The 20,846-nt window shown below is 43.8% G+C and overlaps 1 protein-coding gene across 21 annotated transcripts in view; it reads left to right on the top strand.

Moving 5' to 3' along the window:
* LOC125281950 (ral guanine nucleotide dissociation stimulator-like) overlaps positions 1-20,846 on the top strand; it is a 210,109-nt gene that overhangs the window by 188,726 nt on the left and 537 nt on the right. For 16 of the 21 annotated variants that reach the window (XM_057312898.1, XM_057312888.1, XM_057312886.1 and 13 more), the window contains one exon: positions 43-20,459. The exons of 1 other annotated variant lie outside the window; for it this stretch is intronic. Coding sequence is in view for 1 of the 20 variants with exons in the window: in XM_057312903.1 (XP_057168886.1) it covers positions 43-96; positions 16,380-16,409 (84 nt within the window). In the remaining 19 variants the exon portion in view is untranslated. Of the gene's footprint in view, positions 1-42; positions 20,460-20,846 lie in introns of those variants that run through there. 4 more of the 21 variants (XM_057312890.1, XM_057312903.1, XM_057312893.1 and 1 more) reach the window with 4 other exon arrangements.

Raw genomic sequence — 20,846 nt, 5'->3', positions numbered from 1 at the left:
CTAATTGATGTGTTTCTATATATCATATTTGGGTGTCTATAGATTTTCTTGTGGAGAGCATTCAAGATTCCAGCAGTGAGGAGGATGACTCTCCAGGTAGGGAACAACACTCAGGTAGGAAGCAATGCAAGAGGGTTCCGGGTACAGTTGGGTTGCACCTGCTGCTCTGGAGACTGAGGAAGGTGGATAGGAAAGCAGAAGGGGTAGGGAAATATATGTACAAGTCTAATTTGTTCATTTCATATTTTAATGACATATTAGTAAGAGGAATGGAGTCCATAGGCATCAGGTGTGCTGTGTTTGCAATCATTTTTGCTTTCCTATTTAAAAATTCTTTCCCATGGGGGCGCCTGGGTGGCACAGCGGTTAAGCGTCTGCCTTCGGCTCAGGGCGTGATCCCGGCGTTATGGGATCGAGCCCCACATCAGGCTGCTCTGCTATGAGCCTGCTTCTTCCTCTCCCACTCCCCCTGCTTGTGTTCCCTCTCTCGCTGGCGGTCTCTATCTCTGTCGAATAAATAAATAAAATCTTTAAAAAAAAAAAAATTCTTTCCCCTGAAACCTGTACTTCCTTCTCTTTCCCACTGCCAGATGTCAAAGCTTAGGTTCTGTTTCATTAGCACCTCTTGGGATTTTGGTATCTTTCTTGTTATTAACCTTGATGGATGTAATCCTGTGCGACCCAACAGACACTTGAATCTGGATACAAAGTTCTAGCATGAGCCAGGAGGTAGATGAGAGGTCAACTCTCTCCCTTTTAACGTACAGGACTAGTAACATTATGTTCCTGTCCTGTTTGCTCCTCCTTAAAGGCCACTTCCATAGCTAGGTGAGTTGAAGAACCTTTCCTCTGCAATTATGCATATGCTCCAATGTCCTTTAGCTCATCCCAGCCTCCATACCTCACCCAAGTCTGAACTGTGAATGTGCTTCCATCTGAAAGAGGCCCATGTGCAGCTGCCCTGGAGACCCTCCATGGCCGGCAGGGATTCTAGAGGACTGTATGAGGAGCTGCTGGGCCCATTTCACACACCAGCTTTTACAGCCCTGCTGACCTGGTCACCTGGCATTGGCCACAGGACACGACCTCTCTCTGGACAGCAGGGCAGGGAGTCGGTGCTCCTCTCAGAACCCACTGCCTCAGCCACACATTGGCCCTGCCCCCCACACCTTGGTCATGCCTACCCCAGGCCTGCCCAAAGCCCACCCTCCCAGTCCTTCCAAGGTTCAGGGCAAACTGTGGCAGGTACTGTGTGTTTATGTGATCGCATCAGCTGTAGAGCCCCTGTTGCCCCACGTATAGACTAAGGGAATTTAGACAAGTTAGCTTACTTCTGATTTCATGTTCATGCTCTCTAGGGGGCTAGGAAACCTATGGGATTTTTTGAGAACGATCTTCAAGTAACTGCAATTACCCCAGGCACAGGACAGGTAGTATGTGGAACTCATTGCCATTCTCTCCCATAGGGCCCAACAAAACCCCAGTCCCATTACAGGTGCCCCCTGGGTTTGGATGGATTGGTTAATTGATCAATTGATTGATGAGGGAGGTTGGCAGTGTACCCATGATCATTCCTCCGGTGTCCCCATATTTTAAAATAACATGGCTGGTAGAGGCTGACACGGAGAAGGACGATGAACACTAAATAGTGGAGAGAAGTGGAAGGGGAGTACTGAGTCATGAGTACTGAGGAAGGCAACATCACACACAGAAATGCATGCGGATAGTGACTGCCTTCTTGTAAGGACAAGATGACACAGGAGTTCATTCATGGTCACAGTTATGAAATTTGAAGGCTGGAAAAATATGTTGCAGATCACAGAGACCCATTCCCTCATTGCAGAGGTGAAGACAGAGTCATCCCCAGGTCGGCCTTTATCCTGCCAGGAGCAGTGGGTCCAAGTTCTCACCCCAACCCTGACTGTCCCCGTCCTTTCCCAAGGCTTCCTCCTCCCCACTCCTACAATTATCCATGCACAGGATTACATGCAGGGAGCAAAACTGTGCATGCAATTTATTTCCTCTTTCCTCTCTTTTCACTTTGTTTTTGCTATCTATAAGCTCCTCTTTGTAGCTCTTCCCCCATTCCCTCTTTATAATTCTCATCCTGTAGTATGTGGTCTCATACAGGCACTTAAGGTCCTTGGATCAATGTCTATAAAACCTCCTGCAGCCTACCTCATTCACATTCTTAGTGTTGCTCTGGCTCCTTACGCTGGGTCTGTACCACGGACTCCTGCTGAGCAGCCCTGAATGGCCCCAGCCAGGAGCTGGGCTGGGAGTCGGAAGGGTCCCTGCTGGGGGGGCCCCGGGAATTCTGGATCTGCTCTCAGCATCCTCCACTTAATGGTTACCTGCCCTGGGCGGCTCTGGTTATGCCTGATTCTTGTCTTCCTTTCAGTTGTTAACAAATTTTTTGTAATGGACTCAAAAGAAGGAAAAGACAAAGCAAATTGGGGCAAAGAAGAACAGGAAGAGGAAATGTGAGTGCAGGGCGCTTGGGATGAAAATGGTAAAGCAAACGAGTGCACATGTTCTCCGTTGCTTCCCTAACTTCCTTGTTGGCACCGCAGGAAAACCAACCAAACACTGGGGTGACCGCTGATGCATGCGGCCACAAAAGCGGAGACAGGGTGGTGGTAATAGTACATACAGGCAACATAACTACCTTCCAAGGACGCTGCCACACTCTTTCTGAGCTAATTATGTGTAATCGTCGTGCCTAGACTATACATGGAGTAGATGATTTTATTCATGTAACCTAATAAGTTAGATATTATTCTTAAGTCCTTCTATAGGAGGCTGCCAGGGTCCTGGAGATGCTCTGTGTGTCACATTGGTGTTGGCAACAGATGCATTTATATTACAGGAAACCATAAAGCTAGACATTTAAGATTCGGGGACTTTACAATATGTAAAGTAAACATCAATTAAAAAACAAATGTAAAACTATTTTTTTCTACAAAACAAACTCAGGCACAGATCGTTTCCTCTGATTTCTACAAAGTGTTTTAGAAGTGATGCCACTCTCCGACATCCTCTTCCAGAGAACATATGCAGAGGGAACACACCTACACTGCTTTCATCAGATCAGGAGAATTTGGATGCCACCTAGCAATAGACATCACAGTAAAGGGAAATCACAGGTTAACTCTTCTGAACGTAGATGTCAAGATCCAAAACCAAACATCAGCGGTCTATAAATCCACAGAGTTTTTATAAAGGAATGAAACTGGGATTTCATGGAGTGATTTCCATTGGTTGATGTGAACAGGATTACTGGGTGTTTGGGTGCTGCCTGGGACAGTGGTGAGAAGGGACAATGCCATTGGGTTGGTGGAATGAACATTTGGTGGCAGAGGGAAGAAACTCTCTCCCTGCAACTGCAAGGTCTAGAGAAGGGTGAGGAGTCTACAGAGACTTCAGAGTTTGGGGAGCGGGAAGTGCACACTCAGAGTGTAGGCTCTGCCTGCTCAGGCTATTGCTCAGATCAGTGGTCAGAAGACAGTGGAGGACATGTCAGCTTCATCTATTAAACCAGCAAAGCACCAGTCCATCAGGTCACTTTCCTCATTAGCTAGTGGTTCATCCAGGGTTGGTTCTTGAAGGCCAAGCTGATTCATTAGAGAGGAGTTATATGTGCAAGTTGGCTTGGAAAATCCTGGGCTCTGGGCCACATAGGAGTCAAGCAGCCCACTGGTCACACCGTCGGTCTGCCTTGAGGCAGCTGATGTGTGATGACGTGGGAAGAGGAGGGATTTTCCCCCGACCTGTTAAGGGACTTCCTTTCAGGAAAATATCATAGCTTTTGGGTCAGAGATTGAAATGTTTGGGTGGAGGCATGTGCCCTTCTCTTGGCTCCAGCACCTTCTATGTCCTGAGAGCAACTTTGGGGCAGGAAAATTTGGGGAATGGAGGGAGGGTAGCCCTTGGTTCAGAAGTCCAGCACATGATCTGGAGGACTCAGGGGAGGCCGTAGGGGTTGTTCAGGGATCTCTGTCCCCAAGGAAACAACTACTTTCCTATCTCAGATCTGTCATCAGCCTTGTGACTCCAGGCATCATTTAAAATCTCTACAATTTAGAGCCATGAATCACAAAACAGGGGTCACAGCACCTACCCTGCATAACCCATGAGGATGATGGGGGATGACAGGAAATGATGACAGATACTCTCCATGAGCTGTAAAGCATCATGCCCATGTGAGGGCTGAAATGTCACCTTGCACCCTCCCCTGCCCTGTATCTGTTCGAGTTTCCTCTCCGGAGGCAGCCACTCCTGTATTCCTTGCTTATTCTTGCAGACAGTTAATGCTGGAACACTTACGTAGCACTTACGCAGCACCGGTCATTTTCTCCAGGCGCTGTCTGGACTGTCTTATATTAAGCTTCGTAAGGGAATACTAGTAAATAGGCCTCATGCCGCAGAACAGGGAACCAGGGACAAAGGGGTTAAGTAACTTTCCCAGGTACATGTGTCTTCTAGCATGAGTTGATACCAGCCACCAGACACCAGCTCTCATGCTCTCTCTCTCTCTCTCCGTCCCTGTGCTGTGCTGCCTTTCTACATTGTCTCATCCTCATAAAATCACAGCCCCATCACAGATCATAATACCCCTCTTTGCTCATAGAACAGAAGTGCAGCATAGGAATGAATGAATGTGCTCCCAGGGTCTTCTCTCAGCTGCATATCAACAGTTCTATTTTCAGTATGTTTTCTAGGATTGTGGCTCAGGTTATAAAAAGAAAAAGATCATAAGGGATTCAAACACGGGATTCACAATATAACTATTTGTGTTTAAGAAGATCTGCTGGCTGTCCACTGTTCTGCTGGCTGTGCCCACAGTGGTTCAGCCACATTGAAATGGGCATCTGACCAAACAACATGGTAGGGCCACAAATATCACCCCCACTAACTACTCCATTGAAGGTGGCATGGGAGTAAAATCAGTAATTAGATTCAAGAAGAAAGACTGTGGTTTGTACAAAAGACACTGGATGTTGGAAAGGAAGGAGTGAGCAGGGAAGGTGCATACTCAAGGGCCAGTGTGGCTACTTCCTGCTCTCAGCCATGCCTTCCATAGTGGCTGCTCAGAGGGTGGGTCAGATAGGGAGACACGGGAGGTATGTAGATTTCATCCACTAAGCCACAAAAGTCCAGCCTGGCAGACCCCTCTCCTAGTTAATGAACTGCTCATCATCCAAGTTTGGTCAGTTGAAGACGAAGCTAGTTCTTTGGGCAACTGTCACGTGGGCAGTTGGTTTAGAATGTCCTGGGTTCTGAGCCAGTTGGGAGGCAAGCAGACTACTGGTCATTCAGGGTGATCACCTGACCACCAGGGAGTCTCACTGAAAGGCAGCAGATAGAATCAAGTGCTGGGGGCAAGTGAGGGGAGATGGAGACATGCTCAGATCCCCCCACTCCATCAAGGGTTGTTCTTCATTTGGAGGAAAGACAATGTATTTTGAGTCAGGGATTGAAACACAGAGCCAGGAGTTGGGTCAGGATTTGAGCCATCCTCTTGGTGAGGCACCTCCTTGACATACCAGGTGTCTGCCTGCAGAAACCTTGGGGCAAGAGGATATGAGCAAGGGAGTGAGGAAAGGGCTCAATTCAGGTGTCCAGGACCTGATCTCGTATTCAGGTGATCAGGGATCTCTATCTCCAGGGAACCGTCTGTATCCCCTGACTCAGAACCATCATTCAGTTGCAGTTGAGCTGCAACTCTGAGAAAGTCACTTAATCTCTAAATTTCAGTACCTGCACCATGAAATATGGATCTCAGCCCCTACTCCTCCCACCCTGTGAGCATCACAAGAAATGACTTTTCATTATTGGAAGTTGAATATTGAAGTCTCCAATTGTTATTGTTGAGGGGTCTGTTTCTCTTCATTTTTGTCAGTTTGTTTTATGTATTTTGGAGTTCTCTTGTAAAACGTTCATAATCTCGAAGGATGGGCCCTTTTGTCATTATAAAATGTCCTTTTTTTTTCTAGAAGAAAAATGTCATAAAAGTTTGTCTTATATTATCAAAGCCAGTCTCGTTCTCTTTTGGTTACTACTTGCTTAGCATTTATTTTCCTTTTATTTTCAACCTCTCTGTCTTAGACTTAAAGCGTGACTCCCTCATAGGCAGCAAATAGAGATTATAGGGTTTTTTTAAATCCATTCTGCCAATATCTGCCTCTGAATTGGAGTATATAATCCATGAATATTTCATTACTAATCAGGTAGCATTGGTATCTGTTTTTTGTTTTGGTTTGGTTTTTTTGGCTGTATATGTCATCTCTTTTCTAATAGTCCTCCATTACCGGTTTTTTATGTTATGTTCTAGCGTACCGAATACATTTCCATGGTGCTTCTTTTGCTATATATTCTGGGTTATGTTCTTAGTAGCTTCCCTCAGATTATAATTAACACCTTAAATTATAACATTCTAATTGGATTAATACCAGATTAATTTCCATGGCATATAGAAACTACCTTCATGTAGATTCAATGCACACCCTCCCCTTATTGCCATGGTCATACAAATTATATCTTTATACACTGTGTGCTCGTCAGCATGTTTATAATATTGACTTCAGGTGGTGCCTTTTAAATCAGGAGAAAATAATACATTGTTTACAATTATACACATCTTACATACTTTTATATTTTTTATTTAAATTCATTAGCCAACATATACATACTTATATATTTACACTTTCTTGTATATTAACCTATGCAGCTCTTTATTTCTTCATGTAGAATTAAGTTACTCTGTTGTCTTTTCATTTCAGCTTGAAGGACCCTTAGTATTTCTTTGTAGGCCTTGTGAAAGCAGTGGGTTCTCTCAGATGCTATCTGGGAATGTCTCAATGTCTCCTTTATTACTGAAAGACATCTGCTAGATGCAGAGCTCTTGGCTGACAGTTTCTGTCTTTTGGCACTTTTCATGTCATCCCACTGCCTTCTGGCCTCTGGTTTCTGATGAAAATTAGCCATAAAATTGAGGAGCCTTTGTGAATGATTAGTTGCTTTCATGATTTTCTCTTTGTCTTTGGCCTTGAACAATTTTCTTATGAGGTGGGTTTATCCTGCTTGGACTTTTTTGAACTTCTTGAATATTTTTATTAATGTTTCTCATGAAATTTGGTGAGATTTTGGCTATTGTTCCTTCACATATCTTCACTGTCCCTCTCTTTTATTTATTTTATCTTTTACTTATTTTATATTTCATTCCCTGTCTTTTATTTTTCTGGGGACTTTTCTTTGTGCATATGTTGGCATGCTTATTGTATTATACAGGTCCGCGAGGCTCTGCTATTTTTTTCTCCCATCCATATTTTTTAACTCACTGTTCATCAGACTGGATCTCTATTAATCTATCTTCAAATTTTTGTCTTTTTCCTGCTCAAATCTGTTGTTCAGCTTTGTTGTGGCTTTGTGTCTCCCCAAATTATACATTAAAGTTGTACCCCACAGTACCTGTGAAAGTATCCTTATTTGGAAATAAGGTCTTTGCAGATATAATCAAGATAAGGTTACACTGGATTAGAGTGTGCCCTGATTGAATGGCTGCTGTCCTTATAAGAGCAGGGAGGTTTGGACACACAGACACAGAGGGGAGAAAGCCACCATGTGATGACAGAGGCAGGGTTTAGAGTGATGCAGATGCAATCCAAGGAAAGCCATGAATTTCCAGAAACTACCAAAAGATAGCAAGGGGCAAGGAAAGATAGTTCTCTAGCTCTTTCAATAGGAAACAGAGCCTAAGTTATAGCTTGACTTCAGATTTCCAGCCTTCAGACGTGTGAAAGAGTAAATTTCTATTGTTTTAGCCCATGTAGAGTGTAGTAATTTCTTACAGCGGTCCTAGGAAGTGAATACAAGCCCCTTTAGTGACATTTTCAGTTGTTACTATACTTTTCAACTCCAGAATATCTGTTTCTCTTTTATAATTCACATCTTTTTTATTGTTATTCTCTACTTGGAGAGATATAAGTCTCATACTATGTTTTAGTTCTTTAAATATCATTTCCCTTAATTCTTTACATATACTTAAAAGAGCTGATACAAAGTATCTGTCTCGTAAGTCCAGTGTCTGGACTTTGCTTAGGGACAGTGTGTATTCATTGCTTTTTTCTCCTTGTATATCAGCTTATGTGTGGGGGACAGCCCAAGAGCACCTCCAACATCCGTCCCTCTAGAAAGACTAACTGAACTCAGTATATAGCCATCCTGATAGTTGTGATTTATTACAGTGAAAGCACACTAAGCAAAATAAGCAAAGGGAAAGGTGCATGGGAGGTTCAGAGAAAACCAGCCACAAGCTTTCAAGAGAACTGCTCCAGTGGCATCACAAAGGTACACTTCATTCCTCCAGCAATAAAGTGTGAAACATCTTCCAGGAAAGCTCATTAGAGACTTTGTACTCAGAGGTTTTTAGTGGGAACTGGTCATTTAGGCACCCTCTGCCTCGCACATACCTGAATTTCAGAGTTCTATCAGCAAAGATATGTGCTGCATAAACCACAGGGTTTGCACCAACAGTCTAGGCACAGCAAGCCACACTTACCAGAGAATGGTGGGGACCCTCTTGATTCCAAGTTCCCAGACTTCAGACAGGGTCAGTCTGACAAGCAGGCCTGTCATAGGAAAGCACACTTGGCCCTGGTATGCCAACTTTTTTCTGCACAGTCAGACTTCTGGTTTCCCTGCAGGTATCTTGTTACTGGGGAGGGGGACTGTAAATTGGTTATTTAAAATAATATCATATGACAACTCTAGAAATTGGATTCTCACTCTTCCCTAGGATTTGTTGGCTTTGCTATTTTTTGTCATTGCTTTCTCATTAGTGACTTTAATGAACTAATTCTCCAAAGTCTGTATTCTTTGTCACGTGTGACCACTGTAGTCCCTGCTCAGCTCTATGGCGGTCAGCTATTGGCCGGAGAGAGATCTCACGAACAGCCTAGAACTAAGTCATTCAGTCTTTGTCGAAGGGCTTCGTGAGCATGTTGAATCGTATCTTCAAAATTCAGCTGGTAGCTGAAAACCTTCATTGTTGCTTGTGCAGAACATCCAGGTCAGGCAGGGGGAGAGCTAAGGGCCTTCTAGGGTCTCTCCTGGGTATGCTTACAGTGTTCTAGATTCGTAAGAATAAGTCAGAACTTTTCAGATCCCCTCATGGAAATCTCATTTTTTGGTGGTCCTTTTAAGCTTTCTATTACTCTATTGTTTGCTCCAACTAATATCTATCACTTTAACCAACCAACCACAAGTTAAGCAACTGCCTATAATTTCTTTTTTGACAATTATGCTGGGAAAAGGCTTTTTGTTCTGGGCAAGCTCCAAGTGAGATTAAACACAAACAGTCAAACAAGTAGGGTCTTGCAGACATCCCTCAGACCCATTAGTGGTAATTCTCTAGAAATGAGGTTTTGAGGGAGCTCCGGACCCATTCTGTTCTCTCCAGTGGCTGCCGCATTGCTGTCTTTCACTGTGAACATGGGCTTTAGTTTTCTGAGCTACTCTGCAGCCACAGGGCAGGGGATGGGACTAGGCCATGTTAAAACAGCACAAAACTCATGGTTCTGACTGAGACTCACCTGTTTTTTTTCCTCCCTCTTCCACCAGTATCAACATTCCCTCTACTGCTGCAAGTTTGAGTTTATTTCCAGAGTTCTTAAGATGTTGGTGGCAATTTTTGCCAGTTTCCTCATTGATTTTTTTTTGAGGAGAGAATTTTTGGAGGTCTTTAAGCTGCCATTTGCACTAAAGTCACTCACCACATCATAGTCATACTCAAGCCACAGTCCATGACTGATTATCCTCAGGTGTTTGCAGGAATCACAGTTCAACGTAAACTGTGTCTCAGAGAGACTCCTCATGCAGTTGTGTGCACACTGTTAGGTCACAGACATGAAACTCAACTTCAAAATAGAGCGTCACTTTAAGAGGAATTAAATTTTAAAAAAATAAAAGAATTTTCTTAAAATCGTATACTGAATAATATGACGTGGCACCTCTGGATAATAGTGACCAACCAGATCCTCAGGTTGAATTTAGGTCATTAAACAGGGCTTTGTTGTTATATTCTTCCTCCAACTTAAAAAAAACTAAAGCTTATCATATGCACAATTTTGTAATGGTAGAGTTTGGATATTTAATATATGTATGATTTCTTGAACTTGTAAATTTACTTAATTCATCTTCACAGTCATAGAGAAAGTTATTTGGGAATAAAATCAATTATCTTTGGCCATGTATATTTTACTTATCTTGATAAGTCTTGTACTATACAGAAAGAAAACATGAAGATATACAGAGATTCCAAGATATGGTGTAAAGCTGCCTATCATTCTAAATCCACACTGTATCTTTAAAATATATGTACAGGCACCGGGGGAGGGGGGGGCTCAGTCGTTAAGCGTCTGCCTTCGGCTCAGGTCATTATCCCAGGGGCCTGGGATCGAGCCCCGCATCGGGCTCCCTGCTTGGCGGGAGGCCTGCTTCTTCCTCTCCCACTCCTCCTGCTTGTGTTCCCTCTCTCGCTGTCTCTCTCTCTGTCAAATAAATAAAATCTTTAAAAAAAAATAAAAAAAAATACATGTAAAATTGCTCCAAATTGCCCAAGGCCTCGCTAGAGCAGTCAAGAGGAAGTAGCTGATTTTCATCATCCTGTTTGCCTGGAGACCACTCCAGACACGTACATCACACTGACGTGTGTGCAGCAGACGGGTTGGGAAGGACTCGGCTTCTCGCTGGGCCTCATGTCACAGTGGAAGTCTGAGCCTCACGACAGCATTACTGTGGCTTTGAGTTGACCGCACTGAGCTGTGTCTAGGCAGCATGCGGTTTGCTTGGTTGGTTACGAGTTGTCTGTTGACTGCGAAACAGCTCCAGTCACATTGACCTCCCATCGCCTCGTCCTCAAACTTTCCTCATCGCCTCCTGATTCCATCCATACGATGTTCTTTCTGCAGGCATCACCTCCTCCTCCACTGCCCACTCCAGCCACTACCCAGGCTGCACCCCAAGTTACCCTGAATGCATTCCTCAGATAGGGGTTCAGTCAGCCCCTCTTCCAGAGAACCTCCCAAAATCTCCCTGACTAGAGCTGTGCCCAGGTCATCTTTTTCAGGGATCTCCTATTAGTTGACCTTTTTATTGTGTGGTTATTTTATGTATATCTTCCCAAGAATAATTAGGATCCATGGAGGGAGAGAATGTGAAGTTCTTACCAGTAATCCTGCACTTACCTCCTTGCACCTGGTGAACGGGACAGAGATTCTCCAGAGACAGTGCAGTGAGGACAACACGTTGCAGTGGGGAGGGTGCAGGATCTGAATCTGCATGGTCTGCACCATGCCTCGCTCTGCCATTCACACCACATGACACACAGCAGGATCAAAAAACATTTCTAGGAGACGTCTCCTCATGTCGAAAACAGGACTAACAGTCATTCCTCAAGGGGGCATTTGTGAGGAGAGAGAGAAGTTGTATTCATGTAAGATCTTGGGATGTATCTGTCATGCTACCCTTCACTAAATGTTGGTTGGTGGCCTACTGACAGCCTAGTCTCACATTACTGGGTCATGTCCTCTGAGCAAATCATGATCACTCAGAGAGGCATGCGCCTCTCTGCAGCTCTGAGATCCTTGTCTTGTCACAGCTGTCTCTCTCCATTGTCACAGTCAACCCCAGTCAACCTATGTTATGGGCATTATTTTCTCAGTTCTTTCTTTTGTGTCTGACATTTTGTCTTTTTCCCTGCCACTTTTTCTTAAAACATGGGTGGCTACAGCTGGATGTCTCTCCTGGAATCTAGAGGATGTAGGATACATAGTAGCACTGCGGTGTCACTGCCCTCCCGGCCAGGTTGACCACACGGTCTCTCAGGGTTTTTCCAAAGACCCACCCTCAGGGGTCTTCCACATGTCCTAAGCAGTCAATGCATTTGTTCATTTAGTCCAAACTTGTAAAATAAGTTTGGTCACCTCTGCATGCAGCCTACCTGCAAAGGAGTTAAGTGACTTGTCCAAATTGAGGCAAAAAAGCATGGTTAATCCTACAGTCACGGAAGACATGGGATGAGTCATCAAGACAATTTCCTAGAGAAAAGAACTCACACATGAATCCTTAGAGGTCACTTCTTACATCGATCTATGCAATGAACACATCATTCTAAATATACTCAGTTTTCCGTTGAATAGGACTTTTCACAACTAACTGAAGCAGCATGCATCACCAGAACACCAGAGGAAGCTAAGTGCGGGGGCTTCAGAGGGTCACAGTTTTGAGGACAGCATTCATCCTGTGCCAAAGTCCAATGACGCACTGCGAGCCCAGTGCGAGACACAGCACCTCTCTGTCCAGGAGACCCCGACACTGAGATTCCCGAGACGGTGTAGACTGTGCCCAGGGCCCTGAAATGGAAAGAGACACAGGGATGGTGAGTCTGAGGTCATATGATGTCTATAAGAAGGAAGTGGCAGGGCCTCCCCTGATCCACTGTCAACAAATCACCTGAGCAGAGAGTGAGAGGAGTGGGGAGGAAAGAGGACGAGGCTGTGATGGAAAGACCCTTTGAGTTCTGCTTCCTGTGGGGCCCAAAGTCGATTTTACCTACTTGCCCCACTCAAAGGGAGGACAGGGAAGTCATGCAGATCCTTCCCCTCCCCTTGATGGCCTCCCACAGCCGATGTACCCCAGGGGTTTGTGGCAAGGCAGGCCCACAACTCCTCCTGCTGTGTTAGGGCCAGATGTACATACAGAAGGGGACCTTGGAGAGAGAGTTGCATGCCCATCCACCTGTCCACTATCCCCTCCTCCCAGAGTGGGGTCTCTTCACTGCCCAGGAGCCTCCTCTTAAGACTGCAGCCTCTTCCACAGCCTTGCACTCAGTGAAGTGACCTCCACAGCTTCTTCCTCCATTGTAGATCACTGTAGAGGGGGATCCAGAGGGAACCCAACCTCAGAGAGAACTTGTTCCAGATTCAGAACAGCAGAAGGGGCCCCTGGGTACCGCAGTCGTTAAGCGTCTGCCTTCGGCTCAGGGCGTGATCCCGGCGTTCCGGGATCAAGTCCCACATCGGGCTCCTCTGCTGGGAGCCTGCTTCTTCCTCTCCCACTCCCCCTGCTTGTGTTCCCTCTCTCGCTGCCTATCTCTCTCTCAAATAAATAAATAAAATCTTTAAAAAAAAAAAAAAAAGAACAGCAGAAGGACCAAAGACCATGACAGATCAGCCAAGACCAACCCACTTTCCACTGTGGCAGTCAGGGGGATCCCCTTCACCTCATCCTGTGTTGCTCTCCACCATTCCTGATTGGGGGACAAAATAGGGAAGGCCTCAAGGACAGGGAGAGAGAGCTAAGCACATCTTGTGGGTGCTCCACTCTGAGGAATGGGAGGGACCACCCAGCCCTCTTTGGCACACGCCAGTTAACCTCTGCCTGATACTGGACCCAAGGGTTGATTGGGTCTGTTGTTTGGGTGTACACATATAGTATCAGGAAATTGGAGGGAAGCAGAACTTTCAAGGGAAGAAGAGGGACTCTGCATTTTTTTCCCAGAGCAAAGCTGGTTCCAGTCACTAACATAATAATCCACACCAATACTTCCAGTGCAGGACTGAGTGATCTGACCAAAAGCTCCAGAAATTGTGGACAGCTGGGTCAGCAAACCATACCCAGGATCTTAGAAATGGGGGTGCATCAACCACACAGTATCAGAGAACCAGAGGAGAAAGGACGGCCCCCATTACACTACTCCAGAACTCAGCAGCAGCCACTTGGCCACAAAATGACAGCAATAACTCTGGACAGTGAGAAGGTACAGACAGCCAACAGGTTTTTATCTCACTTCCCTGTGGGCCTTGAGGACAATGTAGGCATCAAGCTGCTGTCCCACACTAAGCAGTAATAATCAGCCTCTTTTCCAGGTTGAAGCCCAGAGATCAAGAAGCCTGGCTGCCTGACCTGGAGCCCAGGAAGCTCTTCTGAGAGGCAATTGCAAATCTGGGGGTCAGGAGTTTGGCAACAAAGCCCAGGTGTTGCTGAAGCTGAGCTGCTCCCCTAGTGCACGTGCTGGTGGCCATCTCTCCTTGGCCCTTGGACACTGAGGGTGGCTGAGTCAACCCCACCTGGACCACAGACCCTGGCACGGGGGAGGGACAAGTAGAACAGTGAGTTGGGTGAATGAGGGAGTGGACCAGAGCTGAATGAGGGGCCCCCCACAAATCTTCCACCCAGAAAAGTTCAGCTCTCATCTGTGCAGAAAGTGAGGAGCACAATGAGAGGGGCACAGGTCGTGTATAGATGCTCAAGAGCTCTGCTCCCTGAGATTCCAGAAAGGGGCAACCCTAAGTCCCTCTTATTCTCTCCCTAGGCACCATGGGGAGATGGGCTCCTGCATTCATATATGTCCCTGCTCCTTGACACTCAGCCCTGGGTACCAGCTCTAGCAGAATGATGCCCCCCACAAATGTCCATGTTCTAATCCTTGGAATCTGCCCGCATGTTGCCTTACATGGGGAAGGGGAATTAAAGTTGCAGATGGAATTAGGTTGCCAATCAGCTCACATTAAAATCAGGAGATGATCCTGGATTATCCAAGTGGTCACAAGGTCATGAAAAGTGGAAGTGCAGCAGAAGAGTCCACTAGGATGTGGGGCAGTCAGTCAGCTATTGCTGGCATTAGAGGTGGAAGGGGCAACTAAGCAGGGAGTGTAGACAACCTCTAGAAGCTAGAAAAAGCCAGGAACCAGATTCTCTCCCAGCGCCTCCAAAAAGGAACACCCTACAGACGTATTTATTTTAGTCCAGTGAGGCCCATATGAGACTCTAACCTGCAGAAGTGTAAGACACTATATTTATGAGGTTTGAAGGCAATACATTTGTGGTAATTGGTTACAGCAATGGGAAACTGATACAGTAATTCCCAAGTCAATGGACTGAAGAAGAAGAATCTTGATCATTTCAGCAGATACAGAAAAAGCACTTAGGACAATTCAACATACATTCAAGATTTTAAAAACTCTCAGCAAAATAAGAATTAAGAAAGACTTTGTCAACTTGATGAAGGACACTTACAGTTTATAGTTAACATAATAGTGATGGAAGATAAAATTATTTCCTCTGAATTCAACACGACACAGGAGTTGGTGACTATCATAACAAATACTAGGGTCATCTACTGATTTCATTTCCTTTGGATGTATCCCTAGATATGTGATTACTGGATCATATGGTGGTTCTATTTGCAATTATCTGAGGAAACTCAGTACTGTTTTCCATAATGGCTGTACCATTTTACATTCTCACTAACAGTATATGAATGTTCAAATTTCCATTTTCTTACCAACATATATATAAACCATCCTAACAGGTGACATGATATTGTCCTTTGATTTGGATTTCTCTGATGATTAATGATGCTGAGCTGCTTTTCATATGTCTGTCAGCCATTTGTATTTCTTCATTGGAAAAATGTCTATTGAAATATTTAGCCCATTTTTATGTTGGGTGAAACACTTTCTTAAAAGATTCATTTATTTTGAGAGAGAGAGAGAAAGCACAAGAGGAGGGAGGGCCAGAGGGAGAAGCAGACTCTGCTGAGCAGGGAGCCTGATGTGGGGCTTGATTCCAAGACTCCGGGATCATCACCTGAGCAGAAAGCAGATGCTTAACCAACTGAGTTATTCAGGCGCCCCTGGATTAAATACTTTTATTTTAATGATTAGTAGCAGTTTCTTATATATTTTGGATATTAGCCTCTTTTTTATTTTTTAAAGATTTTATTTTTTAGAGAGAGAGTGAGCAAGTAGTAGGTGGGGCAGAGGACAAGGTAGAGAATCTCAAGCAGAATCCAAAATGAGTATGGAGCCCAAAGCAGGGCTTGAACTCATAACCCTGAGATCATGCCCTAAGCTGAAATCAAGAGTTGGATGCTTAATCAGCTGAGCCACCCAGGGCCCCTAGTCTCTTTTCTGATACAAGGTTTGCAATTGGATTCTCCCATTCTATAGACTGCCTTTTCATTCTGTTGATTGTTAAAGAGACTATCCTTTCCTCATTGTGTACTCTTGGCACCCTCATCAAAGATCATTTATCCATGTATGTGTGAATTTATTTGGGGGCTCTCTCTTCTGTTCCATTGCTCTATCTACCTGCTTTTTTTTTAAATTAATGTATAGTATATGTTTCAGAGGTGAAGTTTAGTGATTCATCAGTTGCATATAATACCCAGTGCTCATTACATCACGTGCCCTCCTTAATGCCCATCACCCAGTTACCCCATCCGCCCACCCAACTCCCCTTCCGCAACCCTCAGGTTGTTTCCCAGAGTCAAGAGTCTCATAAGGTTTGTCTTTCTCTGATTTCTTACCCTTCAGTTTGCAAAGAGCAATGGACAGATGATCTAAGCAGAAGATCAACAATCAACAAGATCTCACTCTTTGCATCAAAAAACAAGGGCTTTGGATGACACACTGGACCAGATGGACTTTAGAGATATATTCAGAGCACTTCATCCTAAAGGAGCAGAATGCACATTCTTCTCAAGTGCACATGGAACATTCTCCAGAATAGATCACATACTGGGTCACAAATCAGGTCTCAACAGGTACCAAAAGACTGGGATGGTTCCCTACATATTTTCAGACCACAATAATGTAAAGCTTTTTTTTTCTTTTTTCTTAAGATTTTATTTATTTATTCGACAGAGACAGAGACAGCCAGCGAGAGAGGGAACACAAGCAGGGGGAGTGGGAGAGGAAGAAGCAGGCTCATAATGGAGGAGCCTGATGTGGAGCTCGATCCCATAACGCCGGGATCACGTCCTGAGCCGAAGGCAGACGCTTAACAGCTGTGCCACCCAGGCGCCCCCACAATGCTGTAAAACTTAAAGTCAACCATAAGAAAAAATTTGGAAGACCACAAATACATGGAGCTTAAAGAACATATTTTTTTTTTTAAGATTTTATTTATTTATTCGACAGAGACAGAGACAGCCAGCGAGAGAGGGAACACAACCAGGGGGAGTGGGAGAGGAAGAACCAGGCTCATAGCAGAGGAGCCTGATGTGGGGCTCGATCCCATAACGCCGGGATCACGCCCTGAGCCGAAGGCAGACGCTTAACCGCTGTGCCACCCAGGCGCCCCAGCTTAAAGAACATCTTACTGAAGAATGAAGGCGCCAAGCAGAAAATTAAAGAATTAAAAAAAAAATGGAAGCAAATGAAAATGAAAACACGACAGTTCAGAACCTTTGGAATGCAGCAAAGGTAGTCCTAAGAGGGAAGTATATAGCAATACCGATCTTTCTCAAGAAACAAGAAAATTCTCAAATACACATCCTAACCTTACTCCTAAAGGAGATGGGGAAAAAACCCAGCAAATAAAGCCTAAAGCCAGCAGGAGAAGAGAAATAACAAAGATTAGAACAGAAATCAATGATATAGAAATCAAAAGAACAGTAGAACAGATCAACAAAACTAGGAGCTCATTCTTTGAAAGAATAAGATTGATAAACCCTAGCCAGACTTATCCAAAAGAAAAGAGAAAGGACTCAAAATCACAAACGAAAGAGGAGAGATCACAACCAACACTGAAGAAATACAAACAATTATAAGAACATATTATGAGCAATTATGTGCCAACAAACTTGGCAATCTGGAAGAAATGGATGCATTCCCAGAAACATATAAACTACCAAAACTGAAACAGGAAGAAATAGAAAACCTGAACAGACCCATAATCAGCAAAGAAATTGAAGCAGTAATTAAGAATCTCCCAACAAACAAGAGTCCAGGACCAGATGGCCTACCAGCGGAAACCAAACATATAAAGAAGCATTAATAACTTATTCTCCTGAAGCTGTTTCAAAAAATAGGAATGGAAGGAAAACTTCCAAACTCTTTCTATGAGGCCAGCACTACCTTGATCCCCAAACCAAAGACCCCACCAAAAAGGAGAATTACAGACCAATATTCCTGATGAACATCGATGCAAAAATTCTCACCAAGATACTAGCTAATAGGATCCAACAGTACATTAAAAGGATAATTCACCGTGACCATTTAGGATTTGTTCCTGGGCTGCAAGGATGGTTCAACATCTGCAAATCAATCAATGTGATACACCACATTAATAAAAGAAAGGTCAAGAACAATACGATCCTCTCAATTGATGCAGAAAAAGCATTTAAGAAAATACAAAATCTTTTCTTGATAAAAACTCTCTGCTGTGTAGGGATAGAGGGAACATGCCTCAGCATCATAAAAGCCACATATGAAAAACCCATGGCAAATATCATCCTCAATGGTGAAAATCTGAGAGCTTTTCCCATAAGGTCAGGAACATGACAAGGCTGTCCACTCTCACTACTGTTGTTCCACATAGTACTGGAAGTCCTCGCCTCAGCAATCAGACAACAGAAAGAAAAGACATCCAAACTGGCAAAGAAGAAGTCAAACAAGGTACTCTATGGAGAAAGTCCCAAAGACTCCACCCAAAAATTGCTAGGACTCATACAGGAATTCAGCAAAGTGGCAGGATATGAAATCAGTGCACAGAAGTCAGTTGCATTTTGATACACTAAGAATGAGGCAGATGAAAGAGAAGGCATCGATCCCATTTACAGTTGCCCAAAAAACCCATTAAATTACCTAGGAATAAACAGAACCAAAGAGGTAAAGGGTCTGTACTCTGAAAATTATAGAACCTTATGAAAGAAATCGAGGAAGACACAAAGAAATGGAAAAACATTCCATGCTCATGGATTGGAAGAACAAATATTGTTAAAATGTCTATGTTACCCAAAGCAATCTACACATTCAACACAATCCCTATCAAAATACCATCAGCATTTTCCATAGACCCAGAGCAAACAATCCTAAAACTTGTATGGAACCAGAAAAGACCCCAAATAGCAAAAGTAATATTGAAAAAGAAATCCAAAGCTGGAGGCATCATGATTCCAGACTTCAAGCTATATTACAAAGCTGTAATCATCAAGACAGTATGGTACCGGCACAAAAACAGACACATAGATCAATGGAACAGAACAGAGAATCCAGAAGTGGACCCTCGACTCTATGGTCAATTTATCTTCCACAAAGCAGGACTGAATACCCAATGGAAAAAAGACGCTCTCTTCAACAAATGGTGTTGGGAAAATTGGACAGCTACATGCAAAAGAATGAAACTTGACCACTCTCTCACACCATACACAAAGATAAACTCCAAATGGATGAAAGACCTAAGTGTGAGACAGGAATCCATCAGAATCCTAGAGGAGAGCATAGGCAGCAACCTCTAGGACAGCAACCTTTTTCATGACACATCTCCAAAGGCAAGGGAAACAAAAGAAAAAATGAACTTGTGGGACTTCATCAAGATAAAAAGCTTCTGCACAGCCAAGGAAACAGTCAAAAAAACTAAGAGGCAGCCCACGGAATGGGAGAAGATATCTGCAAATGTCTTAATCAGATAAAGGGCTAATATCCAAAATCTATAAAGAACTTATCAAATTCAACACCCAAAGAATAAATAATCCAAGCAAGAAATGGGCAGAAGACGCGGATAGACATTCTCCAAAGAAAACATACAAATGGACAACAGACACATGAAAAAATGTTCCATATCACTTGGGAAATACAAATCAAAATCATAATGAGATACCACCTCATTAACAAGTCAGGAAATGACAGATGTTGGCAAGGATGAGGAGAAAGGGGAACCCTCTTGCCCTGTTGGCGGGAGTGGAAACTGGTACCTAATTCTGGAGAAGAATTTGGAGGTTCCTCAAAAAGTTAAAAACAGAACTTCCCTATGACCCAGCAATTGCACTACTAGGTATTTATCCCAAAGATACAAATATAGTGACCCGAAGGGGCACCTGCATCCCAATGTTTATAGCAGCAATGTCCACACCAGCCAAACTATGGAAAGAGCCCAGATGTCCATTGACAGATGAATGGATAAAGAAGATGTGGTATATATGGAATGGAATGTATATACGTGGTATGTATAATGGAATACTACTCAGCCATCAAAAAATTGAAATCTTGCCATTTGCAATGATGTAGATGGAACTGGAGGGATTACGCTAAGCAAAATATATTAATCAGAGAAAGACAATTATCATATGATCTCATGCATACGTGGAATTAAAGAAACAAAACAGAGGATCATGGGGAAGAGAGGAAAAATACAACAAGATGAGAGAGAGGGAGACAGGCCATAAGAGGCTCTTAATCATAGGAAACAAACTGAGGGTTGCTGGAGGGGAGGTGGTGGGGGATGGGGTAACCGGGTGCTGGGCATTAAGGAGGGCACGTGATGTAATGAGCACTGTGTATTATATGAGACTGATGAATCACTGGCCTCTACCTCTGAAACAAATAATACATTATATGTTAATTAATTGGATTTAAATAAAAAAATAAAGAGCACCGTTGCATAAAAATAAACCAACAAACAGACAGACAGACAGACAGAAAGTAGACCAGTGATTACCTGGTGACGGGACGGTTGGGGGAGGGAAGGATTGTAAGGGCATCAGGGAATTTTTTGAGAATGATGACTATGTTCATTATCATGGGTATATACATGTGTCAAAACTCATCAAATTGTGTTTGTTTAAAAAAGTCTTCCCCTATGGACTCTGGGAAACAAACTGAGGGTTTCAGAGGGGAGGGGGTGGGGGATTGGGCTAGGCCGGTGCTGGGTATTAAGGAGGGCACGTATTGCATGGAGCACTGGGTGTTATACGCAAACAATGAATCATGGAACACTACATCAAAAACTAATGATGTACTGTATGGGGAATAACAAAACATAATAAAAAATTAAAAAAA

This window comes from Ursus arctos, unplaced genomic scaffold (assembly GCF_023065955.2).
Source record: "Ursus arctos isolate Adak ecotype North America unplaced genomic scaffold, UrsArc2.0 scaffold_16, whole genome shotgun sequence".
Lineage (NCBI taxonomy): Eukaryota > Metazoa > Chordata > Mammalia > Carnivora > Ursidae > Ursus > Ursus arctos.
The sequence above is the reverse complement of the archived record's forward strand: the minus strand, read 5'-3'. Positions and strand labels throughout refer to the sequence as shown.